We start from the raw sequence: 19,953 nt of genomic DNA, 5'->3' as shown, positions 1-19,953 counted from the left end.
AACTGAATGTGGGGAAAAATAAAAAGGATTTCATGCATCCTCTGTTTGCTGCCCTGGATCTGTTTGGTAATTCTGAACCACGATGTTTCTGAAAGCAGTTCTATCAGCATTCTGGGAGGTGATTGGTCCTTACAGCATCATTAGCTGCAATACTTGCTGTTGAATCTCAATATAATACTAGTAGTAATATTTTGCAGAACTACAGTCATATCATTCATGCAACAGCTCAAAAAAACATTTTTAATAACACTAACTCAAATCAATATCGGGATCGAATCAAATCTTGATAATGGATTTTGAATCTTAAGAATCGGAATGGAATCGATTCTTGACATTTGAATGGACCCCCAGCCGTAGCGCTCTGAAACGTGCAGAGCTTTAATCCTCCTGTCTGTCTTCCAACAGGGGGGTTTTCCTAGTGAGACGAGTGGAAGATGGATGAGCTGCAAGATGTACAGCTGACGGAGATCAAACCTCTGCTGACCAGCAAGGTGAGTAGTGGGGGGGGGAGGGGGGCTGAGGCGGGAGCCACATCTGTGCAGCTCCCGCACATCTGTGCAAGCCAGCGCTTGCCACGTGACTCCCAGGCAAATGCACGGCTCATACTTGACGCATGCACATTCTGCAGTCCCATTCATCAAAGTGAATTATTCATACATGCTGAGCTGACGAGAGGAAAAAGACTAAATGGTGGAAGGCTGTTAACGGGGAACAAAAAAAGAGGCTTTACATGAAAGCAGGCGAGAGAGGAGAGGGGGACGCCAAGACGTAGACAAGTCCAGCCAGGACAAAGAGATCAAAGGAGAGCTGGAGGAAACCCCTCTGGTTTGTTTCTCATGGCTCTAGATATTCTGACTTAGGGAGCAACCGCACACACGTGGAGGTGAGCGCTCTCCTCTGAAGACGGAGGAGGAGACCGTTTCCTGCTCCTCCGGCTGCATGACGGGTCACAGGTGGGAGGAAATGCACCATGGGATCATGTGGCTGAAGCAGACTGGCAGCGACCTTTGACTCCACCTAGTGGCCATCTTTTAGGAGGACAGGCTCAGCCTGGAGCAGCGATGGGCATAGACATGTATACGTAGACGCCGCATCGAGTGTTCTTGCTGCTGCTGTGATACGTCAACGTCGCTGCTCATTTATTCATTCACACACGCACTAATATACTTGGGAAACAGTTAGGCATCAAATATAATATATTTAATTTTCTCAGATGGCAAAAATAACAACCTAATTGATCCCACATAGGAGTAATTCATGTTATATCAGCTATAGAAAAAATATATATATACCCCCTCACAAAAATAAGAAAAATAGAGAAACATATTTTTTCATCAACAAAACAAATTTAAAATTTGTCAAATAACAAAATAATATATTTGAATATTCAGACAATAAAATAACTGAAAAAATCTGAAAAATTGTTCAAATTTGTTACTTGAAAAATTTAAAATATGTTAATTAAAATATGTTTTGTTGATGAAAAAATATGTTTCTCTATTTTTCTTATTTTTGTGAGGGGGGGATATATATTGTTTTTCGGCACTACCTTGTTCTCTATAGCTGATATAACATGAATTACTCCTATGTGGGATCAAAAAAGTTCTTATTTTTGCCGTCTGAGAAAATTAAATATATTATATTTGGTGCCTAACTGTTTCCCAAGTATATTAGTGCGTGTGTGAATGAATAAATGAGACGTAAAACGTACATTTCTTTGTAGAAAGGAGCTTTATGAAAATAAGTCCATTTACTTGTATTAGTTTACAGCGCAGTCTTGAACATCCAATATGGCGGCGACGTTGACCTACGACTCAGTGCTCGATGGGGCATCTACGTATATATGTCTATGGCCATGGGACGGCTCAGATTCTGGATACAAGCATTATTTTCCATTGATCCTCTTTATTCCCGTCATGTCATTAAAAACAAAGCTCGGGGGCCCCAGCCTGCCTCTGGACCCGGGTTCTGGACCTACAGCGTAGTCCCGGCTCATACACTTTTTTTTTTTTTTTTTTTTTTTTTTATTTTTTTTTTTACCTCATACACGGCTCATACACTTTTGACTCCTGCTGCGAAGAGGGCGCGCCTCCGCCTGCACTGTTGTCTCAAGGAGAAGAAAACAAAGGTTTTACCTTTCCTAACATGTGCATGGTCAAGGTTTGAATCCACACCCCCTGGGCTCCTTCTCCCCTGGAGGTCACATGTTTCTGGGCGCGTCCATTCATGTGCAGCTCTTCAATTAGATTCAATTGTATTTATATTTATATTTATATTACAACAGAAGTTGTCTCTAGGATCTTCTGGAACATGACCCCCGAGCAATTATTACCAGTACTGGAGTTGAGGGGAGATGAGGGGGGATGAGGGGGGATGGCATCCCCCCCTGAAATAAAAACGGTCCAAATCATCCCCCCCTGAAATAAAAATGGTCCAAATCATCCCCCCCTGAAATAAAAACGGTCCAAATCATCCCCCCTGTAAAACTGCCATCCCCCCTTTCCATCCCTTATGTCATTTCATCAATGAATGTGGTTTTACTGCTATTTCAACATTTAGAGTCATCACCAGAAAAATAACACCAGAAAAATAACTTATTTGACCATTTTCACCTGTTTCAAGTAGATTTTCACTTGAAATAAGTAGGAAAATCTGCCAGTGGGACAAGATTTATCTTCTGATTACAAGCAAAAAAATCTTGTTCCACTGGCAGATTTTTCTACTTATTTCAAGTGAAAATCTACTTGAAACAGGTGAAAATTGTTGTTTTTTTCCAGTGATGAGTCTTGTTTTAAGTGTAATGAGATTTTTTTTTACAAAAATGAGACATTTTAACTAGAAATAAGACAAATATTCTTGTTAAGATTGTGAGTTTTTGCAGTGATCCATTTTACTTATCCTGTGAAGGACAGAGTCATATTGATAAGTTCAGAAAAGTGTTTTTTATTGTTGTGTTTTGATGTATTTGATGTAAGCCCAGTGGATATTTAAAGATTACAGAAGGCTGCATTTAACTGCTGCTATGTCATTCCTGCAGTATTTCTGCAGGTGTTTTGGTCACTGCTATTATTTGTAATATATTATATTATTTGTAATCAGCACAAATTATCTGTCCCCATATGATCAAATCCACCATCCCCCCTTTTTTTTCTTTTTTACAACTCGAGTACTGATTATTACGTAAACATAACATAAACAATGGCAGGTAAGAAACTCCCCTAGTGGGAGAAAAACCTTAATCCAAACAGTCAAACAGAAAACAGAAAAACTCCCCTTTAGGAGGGAAGAAACCTGGACCAGGACCTGGATCATAAGGGGGAACCTCCTGCTGAAGAGCAGCTGGGCAGAGCAGGAAAAGAGAAAACAGAGAGAGAGAATGAAGGACAGAGAAAGGAGAGGGGGCAGGCCAGGACGTCAGCAAGCACAGCAGGGAAGTCTGCTCAGGGACGGGGTCCGGGGTCCGGACTCCACCGGTGCTTTGATGTGCAGATGGATTGGGATTCGGGATCATTTCCTGCCATGTGACCCGGTTTGGTACAAGCTCCCATTCGACTGTCGGACTGGTACATGACGACTTCATGGGTGATTCGGGGGTTGCATGTTCGAATGACGATCCTCTAGAAGTCCTCCGGCCTGCGATTTGAGCCCAATGCAGGAGCTCCCCGGGTTGGTAGAGGGAGCAATGCCCAGGACTCAGAAGAATGCACACATGCATGGGATAAAATGACAAATTGGTTTTGTCAGTTTCCTTAGCATCTTTTCACTTTCTGTTTTCAGAGCTATCGTTATTATTATTATTATTATTATTATTATTATCATTATTATTACTATTATTAGTTATTTAAGCTATTATTATTATTACTATTATTATTATATTATTATTATTATTATTATTATTATCATCATCGTCATTATTGTTATTATTACTATTATTATTATTTTGTGTAGACTTATGATACTCCATTTGTTCTTTTTGTATATTCTATTCTGTTAAAAGGTGGGCAAGATAAGCTTTATGCTTCAAGCCCAGACCTTTTCGGTCAAAATAATCACAATGTTGACCAGGGAAAAACCTGTGTTATCTTGTTTGTTGATTTTTATGTTTGTGATTGACCGAAATAAATATTAACAAACAAAATATAAAAAAAATATTTTAATAAAATAAAAAATATTTATATAAATAAAAATATTAAATATGAAAAAAGATAAAATATAAATACAAATATTTTTTTAAATTATAAAAATATTAAATATAAAAATAAATACAAAAATAAAAAGTTGGTTTCACCTCCAGAACATGTAACAGGCCCCCGTGGATGGATGGTTGCTCCTCCGAGGTGGTTCTTGTTGTTCATAGAGGTGCTTACGCCCGGTAGGGGGGCTGCAGCCCGGCCTCTTGATTCCGGTCATCCCCCAGCAGGCTCATCTACCGCCGCACACGTCACTGCTCAGCCCAACACGCTGGTTTGTGAACAGGAGCCTCGTCATCATCATGCTGCTCTTCTCTGATGAAATCTTTTTTTTCCCCCTCCATTTGGATTTTAGATAGATAGATAGATAGTATAGATTGATAGTTCTTTATTGTCATTATAACTTATGTACAACGAAATTAAAAGTGCTCTCCAGTCAGCGCATCATATATAAAAAATAAAATAACTGAAAAATAATCCAATAAAATGTAATTTAAAATATAAACAAATAAAATAAATATATATATCTCTAGACACATTCATCCTTCCACATCAACACACGGACCCCACAAGAACCTTCATCAGCATACAATCATTTTTGTTATTGTTATTGCACATTAGCTTCTGTTTTTGTTAAGAGTGGTTATTGCTGTTGGATAAAAGCTGTGTTTCAGTCTGTTTGTCCTCGTTTTATTTCGTTTTATTGTTTAACTCTGATTAAATTCCAGACAGATAAGGTTGTTGACATGAAACAATGTTCAGCTCAAGAAAAGATAGCATCCGTGAGACTGCGGTGCATTTCAATCCTGTCTTGTTTTTTTTTTCTTGCAGAACGCACGCAACTTCCAGGACTTCGACTGCCAGGTGAGTGATGGTTCCCGTTATGGTTACTCTGCTTTGATAAGATGCTGCTCTGCTTGCAGACCTGACTTTTACCCCCGTGTGGCTGATACCTTGTTTTCTTGACCGGCGTCTGAACGTTGAGCCTCTCTAATAACACCACCTTCACTGCTCACATGCAGGAATAATATGCTCTGTTTCTCTTTACCGGATAAATCAGCGGGATCAAAGCTGTTTTTCCCAGCTTGTTCTCCAGCTTCCCCCTGCTCATGCTGGCTGTAAACACAGGACCGGTGCAGTTGCTCTGTAACAGAATCTGCTTGTTCTGATGGGCTGATACTTTAGTGTTCCTCTCTGGGTCAGCGGAGGGAAGAGCTGAGGATCATCTGTCCTCTTAAATACCGGTGTTGTGCCACAAAGGGGTTGCTGGTTCAGTTATTAGAGAATTATTAATAATTGATAAAGAAGATTACTTCAAAATGAATGAATCCAAACGGGGCACCACCTGACTTACCAGGAAAATAATAACTGAACAGTAAAATCAGTCTCAAAGTAGCTGTTATTCCACACGTGCCAGCCTGTTGCCAGGGGTTACAGAACAACAGTGGAAGAAAGAGTCCGAGCCCAGACCTTTGCAACCAGCAGCTGTGACAAATATGTATAAAATAAACACAAACAACTTATTTCATTCAAATTAATCAGAATTGTGTTAAAGGATAGGTAAACGACACTTGGGATAAATTATGATGGCTAAACTACACATAAACAACAACTAACTAAACATTAAACACAAACTTCAGATCATCTACGTGTGTGTGTGTGTGTGTGTGTGTGTGTGTGTGTGTGTGTGTGTGTGTGTGTGTGTGTGTGTGTGTGTGTGTGTGTGTGTGTGTGTGTGTGTGTGTGTGTGTGTGTGTGTGTGTGTGTGTGTGTGTGTGTGTGTGTGTGTGTGTGTGTGTGTGTGTGTCAGGAAAATGGCGGACAGCATCATGTAAAACCAGTACTGGAGTTGAGGGGGGATGAGGGGGTTGGCATCCCCCCCTGAAATAAAAACGGTCCAAATCATCCCCCCTGTAAAACTGCCATCCCCCCTTTCCATCCCTTATGTCATTTCATCAATGAATGTGGTTTTACTGCTATTTCAACATTTAGAGTCATCACCAGAAAAATAACTTATTTGACAATTTTCACCTATTTAAAGTAAATTTTCACTTGAAATAAGTAGAAAAATCTGCCAGTGGAACAAGATTTATCTTCTCATTACAAGCAAAAAAATTTTGTTCCACTGGCAGATTTTTCTACTTATTTCAAGTGAAAATCTACTTGAAACAGGTGAAAATTGTTGTTTTTTTCCAGTGATGAGTCTTGTTTAAGTGTAATAAGATTTCTTTTTACTAAAATGAGACATTTTAACTAGACATAGGACAAATATTCTTATTTTGAGTTTTTGCAGTGATCCATGTTACTTATCCTGTGAAGGACAGAATCATATTGATAAGTTCAGAAAACTGTTTTTTATTGGGCCCGTGAGCAAGGCATTAACCCTAATTGCTCCATGGTGTGTCTCTCAGATGTAAGTCGCTTAGGATAAAAGCGTCTGCTAAATGAGAGTACTAGTAGTAGATGGCACTAACTTGTGTGTGTGGGTTAGTAAGGAGGGGAGGAAACCTGATCTCTCACCACCGGTACCGTCATCGTTCTGCTGTTTCCCACTTAGGAGCAAAATCCATCACACTCACTCTCAGTTTCTGATGGGGAAACAGGAGCACGAACCGCTTCGGTAGTGAGGGGACACGTTATATGGGGTCACCTACACGGGCCTGTAACAATATAATACACAACCGTAACGACCGTTGGTCTGCATGAGAGACTGTTGGCGCGTTACACAGTAATAAGCAAACAAACAACAGGAAACACAATCAACGCTCACCAAGCGGTCCACAGGTTGCTGAGTTTCTGCTCCACCCGTGGTTCAGCGGCTCCCTTTTCCTCTCTCCCTCTGTTTCTCACAGCCTGTCCTAACTGCACTCGGGCGTCCGACTTTCGCGTCGCACTGCGTGGCATCGGACGCTCTCTGTCCACACTGAAAGCGTTATGGGCTCCCACGTTATTTTGATTGACTGCTGAAACTCGCTTTTTAAGGCTGATTTATGGTTCCGCGTTACACCAACGCAGACCCTACGGCGTCGTTTTTACGCAGAACCATAAATCAGCCTTTACTCACCGCACTACCCGCCCGTGCGCTCCTGAAAGAAACTCCTAAAATAACTCCTAAAAGAGTAAAGATACAAGTAAAAGATGGGTGACTACTTGTAATCTTCCTACGTTTGTACTTTCTAAACAGAAAACAAGCTTTATATTGTGATATTTAAATGTTCTTCTATTTTCTTCCTGTCGCTCGCGTTGAAAGCCGGTTGAAAGCGCTGTAGGAAACAGTCATGATGAGGAACGGCTGATCCATTTAGTTGAAATGAGAAGTTATCTCTATGATTCCTCTTCATTTCACTACAAAAACCTCAATAAAGTGGCAGAAAGAAATATTTTATTATTATATATTATATATATTATCTTATTATTATATCTTATTATCTTATCAGAACTTTCCAGCTCCCTGGCGATCTCCCTCCAGCCAGCGGCCACTTTATTGAGGTTCTTGTATTGAAATGACCGGCTTTCAACGCGAGCGACAGGAAGAAAATAGAAACCGGGCGTCCGACAAAAGTCCAGCTCAAAATGGCGCGCTGCGTCGCTCACAGCCCAATAGAAACAGTCCAATAGAAAATAAAGCAATGGAATTGTTTTTGTCGCTGCCGCTCGCTCGCGTTGCATGCAGTTAGGATACGGTGTCAGAGACAGACAATGCAGCGTCGCTGGCAGCTGGGCTGTCCCCCTTTCTGCTCGTTGTAACCTGGGGACTTTGCCTCGGTCCCTGTGCCGCTTGTGGAAGCGTTGGAGCGTTAACGGTACCTCCGTTGTAACGCGGGTGGGCGAGTGGGCTTTCACGAGCACGGCTGGCGGGACGGCTCCTCGGCTGATGCTGGTGCTTACAAAATGTAAGGACAGTAGACCCTTGCGATGTAAGAGGTCGGAGAGAGAGAGATTTGGGAATCAGACCAGCATTCCTTGGTGAACAGCTGGATGGTTATCGCCCCGAAGTGCAATAAAAGGCAAAGCCTGCTGGGCTTTGGAGTCATTCCTTAATTTCCTTTGTTTTAAAGGTATTGTGACATCATTTTCAACATGCTTTTAACACTATTAAAAGTCTTGGGCAACATCCCTCAAATGTGTCTAAAAGAGTGTAACAAGAAAAACTTCACTCTAGTACTCTATTCCTGGCTTTTTATTACAGTGTTTTTTTGCGCCGTGAAAAACGCGTCCTTTCCCCCCTTTCCTGTCAATCATTGCCCCGCTCCTCCTCCAAACCTCCTCCAACCAACCCATACGCTAACAGCGGCGTCGGAGACTTAAGCCGGGAGCGACAGGCGAAGCATGCACGGAAAAGCAGCACGGAGAAGCAGTCCATCGCAAACAATCATCAAAATAAAGGCATGCAAGCAGCACTGTCAACTTATCTTAAGTCCAGTCAGTGGCCGCGGGTCTTCTTAGCAGTTCTCCTCCGATGATTAGAACAAAAGAGGCTCTAAACAGCTCCGTGTTAAGCCTGATTTATGGTTCCACGTTAAGTCGACGCAGAGCTTACGCCGTAGGGTTCAGCGTACGGTGCGCGTCGCCGCGTAACCCTACGCCGTAGGTTCTGCGTCGGTGTAACGCGGAACCATAAATCAGCCTTTATGGTGCGCTGGAGAGGAGAGGAGGCAGGGAGCTGGGTGGAGGGGGCGGTGATTTAGCGGGTCTATACGTAACGACCCGCCAGCAAACCACATGCGCCGTTTTTGCACAGTTATGCGGAAAATCCCAGAAAGCACACAATACACTGAATGTTAAAAGTTTGTTGTTTTTTGGGTGTAATTGATGTCAAGACACCCAACAAAACACAAAAAATCAAGAAAAATGTGTTTTTCATGTCACAATCCCTTTAAGATCATGCAGTCAACGTTAAGACAATGTGGTCTTAAAATGGAGGCTGGTCTCAGAGTGAGGCCTCAGAGCCGGCCCTCAAAGATGAAACTGAGGCCTCCCATGTTCACTTAGGAGAGAGAGAAAGCAGATCTGAACTGTCTGCCCGCTGTCATGTTTAAGGACCTCTGCGTTTAGGCAGATCCCTTGGGTCCGAGGGTCCGAGGGCGTGGCTGCCCAGACCACTAACCAGCAGTCCTGCTGCAGCTCCTCCGCCCCCGCAGGTGTCTCTTCTCCGCTGTTGTGGTTTTCACTTTCAGCGTCCCTCTCACCACAGTTTTGAATGCGTCCAGCCTACTGTGAGCACCACCTGCTTGCTCTGGCCCCGGCGCCCCCAGAGCAGTAGCACATGTGTAGCATCTGCACACAGTGCAACCCGTCGCCTCCAGTTAAAGCAGCACTATGTAACTTTTCCACCTTAATATCATATTTCATCATCATCATTGTGATGGTACATCAACTTCCAACAGGTTTAATGAACCTCTGTCATGGTCTGAGGGGTCTGTATCTCCTTCACTGGCACTATGTAACTTTGAGGAGCATGGTAGGAACCCTGCCACACTAAAACACTACACATTTTTATGGCTTTGACTGCTTTACGGCATATGTCAATTCCCCCTCCTTCCCGATTCGTAGTCGAGACCAAAGCTGGGCGGGGCGTGGAGCGCAGAGCTCAGCAGAAGCAGCGAAAAAACCCAAGAAAATAAAAGTTTTAATGGAGGTGAACTTAGTGTTTTCCGGCAGTACGCGCTGGTGCTCATGGGAAATATAGTGTTCTTTCTGGTAAAGCACTACCGCTTTTGTCCAAAGGAGCCGCCAAACTCAACAAAAGCTGAAAGTTACATTGTGCTGCTTTAAGAGCAGAGGACAGCTTCCTCCACCCCAATGTGCTCCTGGTACGCACACTGCAAGGGATCCAGTGCACGAGCGACCTCCAGCCTCACGACACAGAGGACCAAATGGTCCATGGTTCAATTCTCTTATTTTTTAATGAAAATTCCATCAACAATGACAGTGTCAGGTTTTACAAACTTCACAAAGCAATTATTCTCATATCAATGTCCTTATTGTCCAGTGGTGATGGTGGTGTCCTCTTGCTGTGCTCTATAATCTGTCCACTTTTAGCATATTTCCTGAAATTGTGTCTCTTGTAATTGTAGTTTGTCATTTTTTCCATTACAAATATTTCTTCCGCAGTGCTCAGCCACCGCCCCACGGTATAACCTTGTTATGTCTTTTTTACTTGCCGATAGCCATGGTTCAATTTTCAATTCAATTCAATTTTATATATATAGCGTCTATTACAACAGAAGTTGTCTCTATGATCTTTCCAGAGACCAGAACATAAACCCCCGAGCAATTATTACATACACATAACATAAACAGTGGCAAGAAAAACTCCTCTTTAGGGGGGAAGAAACCTTGAGCAAGGTGTTTTTCATGGTGTTTTTGATGCCGCTGGTGACCCGTGGTTTATTATCAGGGAAGCAGTGAACAGTCCTAACCCTGTCAGTTCTGCCTCCACGGCCGTGTTTCAGTCTGCGGTCAAATCCCTAGATAAATGACGACCACTTCATCTTGGATGATGACACCTCAGGATTATTTATAAAGATGTCCAGTGAATTTATATTCATATGACAAAAAATAGATTAGTTATAATCAAAAACATAAAAAATAAAAGGCTTGTTAACCACGAGTGCGTCAGGTTCCACGTCTGTTTATTTGCATCTTGAGTGGTTTGGATGTCCAGTACAGTCTTTCTGGTGTCTTTTAATGGGCTTTTAATCATGGCTGAAGAGGGTTAAACCATGCCTCTCTCACGTTCTGCAGCCACGCCTTTTTACCCAGTGTCCTACTGAGGCTAAATATAGTCGCTGCGGGCAGGACAACCGAGTAAGCATGTTAGCTGCAGCAGATGCTCCGCAGCATCCGTCCCTGCCTGTTTCTGGAGTCTCCATGAATTATTAAGATGAACTCTTAATAATACGTTTTTCTGTCGTCTCGTTTTTGAAGTATCTCTTTATCTTTTATTCAACCAGGAAGAAAAAACTCTTGAGATTTAAAATATCCTTTTTCCGAGAGTGTCCTAACCGAGATGGGACAGCGGTTACAAAACGCATATAATAACAATGCATGGAGGGGAATCGGACAAACGCCAGCAAACATCAGGCCGCCAACATTAAGTTCTGAAATCACCATTTATTTTCAATCAAACTTTAATTATAAAGCACTTTCACTACTACTACTATTACTACTACTGTCATTTAGCAGATGCTTTTATCTAAAGCGACTTACCTTTGAGAGAACACACACTATTTGTGGAGCAATTAGGGTTAAGGGCCTTGCTCAGGGGCCCAAGGTGGTGCGTCTTGTTGTTTGCCATTCCGGGGCTTGAACCTGCTTTAGACTCAAGCCCACCTCTGAATCCACTAGACTACCCCGCCCCCACTTTTCATACATATATGTAGCACAAAGTGCTTTACATGTTTACAAATTGTACAATTTTTAAAAAGATAAAACAGGGCCCAAACCGGCAGCACAGTGGCTTAGTGGTTAGCACTGTTGCCTCACAGCAAGAAGGTCCCCGGTTCGACTCCTCTATCCTCTATCCATCCGGATAGAGTGAATGTGGTTGTGGTTGTTTCAGATGTTCTTGTCCAGTTTTGTTCTTACATCCGTTCCCTCAGATTCCTGCAACTAAACTTGGATGTACATTCCAATAAAGGTGAGGATAAATGATAACATGCCTCTGAAGTTTGACTTTTTGCACCATTACAATACTTATAGGCAACTAGTCATCATATCTCCTGCTCTCTGAAACACATGTTAATGCTCAATAGTACACATATATGCTTCTTTAATATATTTGCATTATACTAAGATGCATTCATTTTCAATGGCTTTTGTCCTTAATGGCTTTTTTCCCCCTTACATTACTTTTACTTTTATACTTTAAGTAGTTTTGAAACCAGTAGTTTTATACTTTTACTTGAGTAAAAAACTTGAGTTGATACTTCAACTTCTACAGGAGTATTTTTAAACTCTAGTATCTATACTCCTACCTGAGTAATGAATGTGAATACTGAAGACACCTCTGCCCTCCGGGTACTCCGGTTTCCTCCCACAGTCCAAAAATATGCGTAGTAGGTTAACTGATGATTCTAAATTGCCCGTAGGTGAGTGTGAGTGTGTCTGGTTGTTTGTATATATGTGGCCCTGTGATGGACTGGTGACCTGTCCAGGGTGTAACCCCTGCCTCTCGCCTAAAATATAGCTGGGATAGGCTCCAGCAGACCCCCATAACCCTGCAAAGGATAAAGCGGGTATAGAAAATGGATGGATGGAAGGGTCTCAGAAGCCTGGAAAAGGGATGATGAGTGGACGATTCCCAGACTTTGATTTTTTTTGCCTCTTGCAGTTTTGTTTTGCTGGCATATGAGAGGAGCTGCACAACATTGAGAGCTTGCTGTAGCTGATATAAAGTCCTGGGAGGTGTAGAAGTACAATCTATTACAGTGTCACCACCATAAAAATGAGGTGTGGCAAAGAATAGTTGTCAATTGAGATGAATGTATAAAATGAATAGTAGCTGTCCCCGGACTTATCCCTGAGGGAAACCTGTATTTTCACTGAGGTAGCTAGAATTGAAACCTTCTACCTGAACACACTGATGTCTGCCTGAGAAACACTGTCAGTCCCTCCGGCACGTTAAGACGTCCAACACTACTTATGATCAACCTTTTCAAGGGCTTCAGCGAGATCGATAAAGAGGGCTGAACGATGCAGCTTCCTTTCTAAAACACATCATTCATTACTTTTAAGGCTGCTGTATTCATAAGGTGGCCCTTTTCTTAGGCCAGATTGATATTCCCTTAACATTCAAGTAGCCATCAAGTGCTCTTTAAATTGTCCACCTACCAGTGATTTAACGCTGTCGCTGGAACAGACGGCTTTGTCGTCGGCCTGTGATCACTCTGGTCTGCAGGGTTACCTCTGCAGGGAAATAAGGAGATTGTACATTTATTTTCAACAACAGGCTGAAAAAATACCCTTGCAGTTGTGTGGAAACTTAATCAGATATTATGGAACAATTACTACTGTAGAGGATGTAAAAGTAAAACAAACTCTGTTCCCATCCAGCAGTAAAGATTTATGATCTCCTTCACTCCCCCGAACACACGCCGTGGTAAATGAAGGACAAACGGGTCCAAATGTCAGTCTGTTCATCCACCTGCTGGTGAGTGTGGGGGGGGGGGCTCGGTGCTGCATCGTCACGCAGAGCTGTGACTTTCCATTTGGAGGAGGATCCAGCCTCTAGAGCGCCCCCCGCTGGCGCTGGCTGGGGACTGCAGCAGAGTGGTGCAGCTGAACCTAGGTGGGCGCTGGTGGAGCCGCCTCAGGAGGACGTGCTGCAGTTCACTGCTCTCCAATGACGTCAGGACTGTGGCAAAGCTGGAAAAGTTGGTCTGAAAGTGTGAGGCCTCCTCATCCAGCGTCCTCGGGGGGCTGAGGACGGGGACTCTGTGGCTACACCGGTCCACTAAAGGGGATCTGCTATCCCCCTACCTGTTTTCAGGTGGATATGAATGTATTTTTCAGTGGTTTTGTTCCCCTCCCGGTCCATCCATCCACCTGTCCTTGATACTGCCTCATGCTTTTGTTTGAATTTGAATTTATTCACAATACCATAATAATAGTTATAATAATACAATCGAATGAAATGGGTAGAGTGAATGGGTCCCCCAAGGAAGCTAGGAAAGCTTCTAGGTGGGAGCTCATAGTTCATATAAGGGTAGTGGTACAGTCAATGGTATAAGCAGTTACCATCTGTAAAGAGATGGATAAATGCATACAAAGTACACAAAAAAAAAACACTTAACATACATACTTAACATTACATACACATACAATCACACACATACATCCCAGCAGTCCATGAAGAAGCATTTTATATTATATATAGGTTAGTAAAAGATTATTTTTTGGTTGTCTTTTAAACTTGGAGATAGAAGGCAACACCATCACCAATCCTATTCCAAATCTGCAGCCCCCTGCAAACAACACTTGTGATTGTGATTTGGTTGTTTTGTGGTGTGTGGGACTGGGTGCAGGGCCGCATTGGTGTGGGATCAGTGCCCAGGCTGGTCTAGAATTCACTTCTCTGCCTGTTAGGCCCTCGCTGCTGCGGTGGTTGCACCAGCAGGGGGCGCCATGCGCTCAGTCTGTGGTGAGTTTGTGGCGAGCTTGTTGCCCACGGGAGTTTCTCTCCTCCAGCGCCCTTGGTGGAGCCGACGGCATCATGCACACGCGTGTCCTGACGACACGTGCACTGTGACCACAATCTCCCGGGGATGAGGAACCCGGCCGTGTTGGGGGGGTTAAAGAGCGTAAACACGGGGCTTCGGTCCTGGACGCGTTGATGACGACCCCGGTCCGGAGTAGAGGTCACTGCAGGCCGGTGAGGCCCGGGGGGTAGGACACCTCCTTGATTCAGTGTTTGGATTCAATTTTATTCATATAGTTCTCTCTAGGATCTTTCCAGAGACCCAGAACATAAACCCCCGAGCAATTATTACATTACCATAAACACTGGCAGGTAAAAACTCCCCTAGTGGGAGAAAAACCTAAGAGACGACCTCTGCAGCAAAACTGTCACAATCTCACTGAGATGAATAAGTATTGGCGAACACAAACGGATGTTTCAGTGCTAGTTTCCTGGACCTTCATGACTTTTTGTAATTGGAATTCCAAACGCTGCGTCAGTGGGTTCTGCTCCCTGCGGAGCGTTGATCCCCTCACATGTTCATACGTGTGTCCCTGACTCCCTCTGTGGGTCCGGACGGGGGAAACGTGGAGAAAGGGCGGTTTGTGACCCAACCCCCCCCACCCTGCTGGTAATCCCAGCAGCCCCGTCATGTGCCGCCGGCTACAGGGACCGGCTCGGGTCTGGGCCGGGCCGCCAGGCCGCCGGACACATGACCCGGGAGAGTAAAGCAGGCCGGATCAATAAACTATGCAGATCAGATGACTGCGGGGAGTTTAGAGGACGGGTGTGTTGCTGCTGAGGATATACACGAGTAGTTTGTTGGTGCTTTTTGAGCGTCTGGCAGTAACGCCCCCCCCCTCCTTGAGAGGGCTGGGTGCAGCTTGTAGGCTAAGCTAAGGTCACTCCTGTCCGTCTCCGGCAGGGACCAGAACCTGCTCTGGTTCTGGCGGGATGTGGAGGGCAAGCAGCCATCTTTTTGATGCAGACGGCGGCCGACTCACGGCCGACTCTCCTTCCCTCGCTCTCCTCCTCAGCAATAACACTGTGACGTCAGCAGGCTGCTCATTCTCCTGGACTGCCTCTGCATCCTTTGTACCCCCTCACCCCTCTCCCATGCAGCCAGCACCCCTCCTCCTCCCCCCCTCCAAGCCCCACCTCCTCCCTCTGCCCACCTGACCCTCCGCAGTCCAATTATAAGCCCCGGTGGAGGGGTACACGTACGCTCTGCGCCTGCCGAGCACAAACTGCAGTCTCACTCTCTCCTTCCTCTGTCTCCTTTCCTGCTCTCTTCCCCACCCTTCTCTCTCTCTCTCTTTCTCTCTCTCTCTCTGCATCTCCTCCACCCTCCCATCCTCCTCCTCTCCATTCAAGTTATTCACCCGTCTCCTCCTCGTTCGCTGTGCTTCTCCGTCTCTCCTCTGTTTCTTCCTTTTCTTCCTCCCTTGTTGCTGCTGGAGCTGCCTCACCCCACATCCCTCCCTTCCAACCAAAGCTCAGTCCTCCTCTTTCCTCCTCCCCCTCTTTCTAAGAGGTCTCCAAAAGCTCCCGAGCACATAGCACAACACACTCCTCTGCCGTGTGGGTGAAACATGTCAGCTGTCCTGGACCTGGACCAGATTGCATGCCCTGGAAATGGAACGGTGAGTGACGGACGTGCGCCGGGTCCCTGCAGCCGAGAGGTGCTGGTTCCCAATCAGGGCGGTTGCTGCGCTGGTTCTGCACCAGCAGGCAGAGCTGGTGGGGTCGTCAGCCGGCTGGCTTTTCTCTCGAGGCAGTGTGTGTGTGTGTGTGTGTGCGTGTGCGTGTGCGTGTGTGTGTGTGTGTGTGTGCGTGGATCTGCAGGTCACACAGTGTCTGTGTGCAGTCTCCACTGACTCAAACTTCAGGGTGTGGTGGTGCATGTTGTCACGATGGGATAAGATGCATGCATGTTGTGCACAAGTGTCTGAAGTGTGTGTGTGTGCGCGCGCGTTTGTGCGTGTGTGTGTGTGTGTGCGTGCGTGCACGGTCAGGTCAGTGATGGGTGAATGATGCAGAGCTCGTTCCTGTGTTGCAGTCGTCGTCTCTTATCATCAGAACACGCTCGGTAAATGTTCTGAGAGAGGACAGAATAACAAACATTGTTGAGGCTGAGTTCCTCCCTGCAGAAACCTTGAGCTGGTAGTCTTCACGCACGCACTCACGCACGCACACATGCACATACGCAGCAGCAGTGCTGTGTTGCAGGGACTGCTGTGTTTATCAATCACCTGGAATGATGCAGCCGAAGAAAACGCATGTGCTGAATGTGTGTGTGCGTGCATGCGCACGTGTGCTTGTGTGACTGGTTTACTGGCTGCTCGGTGACTGGTGTGTTTCTGGACGGGGCCAGGAGCTCAGTATTGATTGCTGAGTGTGATCACCAGCAGAGCTCCGGAGCTCCAGACCTCAGCCCCGGCCGAGCGGCTCCTCCCCAGCACGAGCAGCTCTGCCAGCAGAGCGCTGCCTCCCTCCTGCAGACGCAGGCAGACTGGCAGCCCCACCCCTGCGTGTTGTCCTGGCACGCCTCGGCGTGTGTGTAAACACCTGACGCGTGTGTGTGTGTGCTGCTTCAGCATCGTGCCTGGGAGCGAGCTGGGCAGACAGACTGGCTCTCTCCCTGCAGCAACTCCCTTCATCACTGCGCCGTCGTTGTGCAGAGGAAGTGAGCTGGTCGTGGGCTGGGAGCCGTCTGTCTCTCCTGTCTCGCCTCCATTATTACTTCCACGCTCCCAATTCCACTCCCCCTGCTCCTCTTCTGGACTCTTTCTTAGTTATTTTTTTAACTCAGTTAGGGTTCCTGTGCCTGTTTCTGTCTCTTTCTGCACGTGCAGTGAACACGTGACACAAGTCAGACATGTGAACGAGTGTATTTGTCGTGTCCTTGACTCTGTCCTTGTGTAAAGATGAAAATGGTGCTGCAACGCGCCCGTCTGGCGGTTGGCGCCGCCACCTGAGGAGGCGGCGGCTGCAGCACGGCCGGGGTGGTGCGTGGAGGCTCCGAGCAGCCGCTTCTCCCCGGGGTGTCGGGACAGAGACCCACTCTGCTGACTCCGGGACCAGCAGCTTCTCCTCCAGTCACCGAGTCATTTATCCATAACTGATTCAAATGACTGGAGAAGTTAGTGACACGCATCAGCCAGATGCCTCTGCATGTCTGGAGGAAGCACACGCCCTCTCGCTCGCTCAGACGGCTCACTCTCTCTATTATTGATGAGCGGTGGGCCTGAGAGCGGCGAGCGGGCGAGCGGAGGCCCCACCCACGGCTCCGGCCAGCTCAGGCTCTCACATGTACTTCCATACACACCGTGTTTGCAGCATCAGTCAGCCTGACCTTGACAAGTCTATATGTCGTAAAAATTAAGATCGTTTTCCTTATATATTCATACATGCACATATACACACACATAGCCACACATATACATACATACACACACACACACACACACACACACACACACACACACTTAGCCACACATACATATACACGCTCACACACACACACATACAGCCACTCAGAAATATACATATACACACACACATACACACACATAGCCACACATACACAGTCACACAAACATATACATACACACACACACACAAACACACATATACACACACATAGCCACACAGACATGTACATACACACGCACGTATACACACATACACACACACATGATCATACACGCGCACACACACACACATAGACATACACATTGACTCGTTCACCTGCATGCTTGCTCTGTAGTTTTTGGGGTTAGTTAGCGGTAGCTTAGCTTAGTCTGTGATCGGATCTCGAGATTTGGGTCGATTGCTGCTCGAGTTTTGGTCGGCACCGTGTCGGTTTTGTGTTTCGTTTGTGGTTTTTGTTGCAGGTTTACAGTGCTTGCCGTGAGGCCTCCGTGTGTTCTTGCTTCCTGGATTGGCATTGGATGTATATATATTAAATATATATATTAAATATAGTAATAATGCACATATATATGCCTTAGGTTTTTCCGGCATGGTATCAATCATTAATATGTGTGCAGACAGGGTAAAAAAAAAAAAAAAGATGGTTTTCCTTTCATTCATAGGAAGGTTTGGAAACTAGCTTTATCACTTCCTTTCTGGCTCTTCTTCTCTTGTTTCACCCCCTCTGAATTTGAGCATCTTCCAGCCGGATTGACGTTTGAACTCACAAGCACTTAATCTGCGGTGTGAGTTGTGATGTGTGCTCGTCCCGTGGAAACGGAGCGGTTGTTTTTACGGAGAGACGGAGAGAATGCTGCCGGTGCCAGCTCCTTGAATTTTAATGTTCTGCAAACACAAATGGAGGTGGTGTTTTTGCCGAGTCATGCAGCAGCCTGGCTCAGAGCGGCAGCAGGAGGAAACCGTCCCTAAACGCCGTCCCGACTCGGGCGGTGCTGAAGGGACCAGATAAACTCCTTTGTGAGGTTACAACGCTCAAATGTGTAAAGATCATTTGTTTATTTGTTTATTTGATAAGGATCCCCATTAGTCTTCACCATGGGAAGACTATTCTTCCTGGGGTCCACACATAGACATACAAAAGATTACAATAATCACAACTCAAAAAGGGTGAAAAACATTCACTAGAATTCCTAAAATAATAAATTAAAACAAAAATAAAAAATTAAGTAACCAACCAAAACCATCCACATCTTAAGTAACAATATTTGCTACTATCACCAGATCTGTATCCACTTTTGAACAAAATAGTTTGCAACGACTTTATAATTTATAATATACTTATACTACTATACAGGACTGTCTCAGAAAATGATAAAGTGATAAAGTCCTTTATTTTCTGTAATGCAATTAAAAAACAAAAATGTCATACATTCTGGATTCATTACAAATCAACTGAAATATTGCAAGCCTTTTATTATTTTAATATAGCTGATTATGGCTTACAGTTTAAGATTAAGATTCCCAGAATATTCTAATTTTTTGAGATAGGATATTTGAGTTTTCTTAAGCTGTAAGCCATGATCAGCAATAGGGGTGGGTTAAAAATATCAATATATCGATATTTTATCGATATGCATGTGTAGGAACGATTATCGATACATAAATCCAAGTATCGATTTAAAAAAAAAAAAAAAAATGTATTTTTTTTTTTTAATCCCGATTTTTTTCCCCCATTTTATCACCCAGTGCTCCTACCTAAGTCAGTCCTGGGCATTGCTCCATCTACCAACCCCGGGAGGCCCTGCACTGAGCTCAAGTCTCCTCCTTACTTGAGGAGTGAGCAGGCTGCTTCTTTTCACCAGTCAGGGTGGGGTTTCTCTGGCCGGACGTGGCGCGTGGAAGGATCATGTTATTCCCTTATTGTAACCAGAATATCGATATCGTATCGTATCGGAAATCGTATCGTCTTGGGACCTAGTGTATCGGAATCGTATACGGGAGGTCAGTGATGATACCCAGCTCTAATCAGCAATATTAAAATAATAAAAGGCTTGCAATATTTCCGTTGATTTGTAATGAATCCAGAATGGATGACATTTTTGCATTACAGAAAATAAAGGACTTTATCACAATATTCTAATTTTCTGA

The 19,953-nt window shown here is 44.7% G+C and overlaps 1 protein-coding gene across 3 annotated transcripts in view; it reads left to right on the top strand.

The window, feature by feature from the left end:
- The window catches only part of ndrg3a (ndrg family member 3a), a 57,430-nt gene that overhangs the window by 21,567 nt on the left and 15,910 nt on the right, over positions 1 to 19,953 (top strand). For 2 of the 3 annotated variants that reach the window (XM_061728085.1, XM_061728084.1), the window contains exons 2-3: positions 406 to 491; positions 5,022 to 5,054. In XM_061728085.1, coding sequence (XP_061584069.1) covers positions 435 to 491; positions 5,022 to 5,054 — 90 coding nt within the window. In that variant the 5' untranslated portion in view covers positions 406 to 434. Of the gene's footprint in view, positions 1 to 405; positions 492 to 5,021; positions 5,055 to 15,627; positions 16,014 to 19,953 lie in introns of those variants that run through there. The other variant, XM_061728086.1, reaches the window with a different exon arrangement.

The sequence above is a fragment of the Cololabis saira genome, chromosome 8 (genome assembly GCF_033807715.1).
Source record: "Cololabis saira isolate AMF1-May2022 chromosome 8, fColSai1.1, whole genome shotgun sequence".
Classification (NCBI taxonomy): Eukaryota; Metazoa; Chordata; class Actinopteri; order Beloniformes; family Belonidae; genus Cololabis; species Cololabis saira.
The sequence above is the reverse complement of the archived record's forward strand: the minus strand, read 5'-3'. Positions and strand labels throughout refer to the sequence as shown.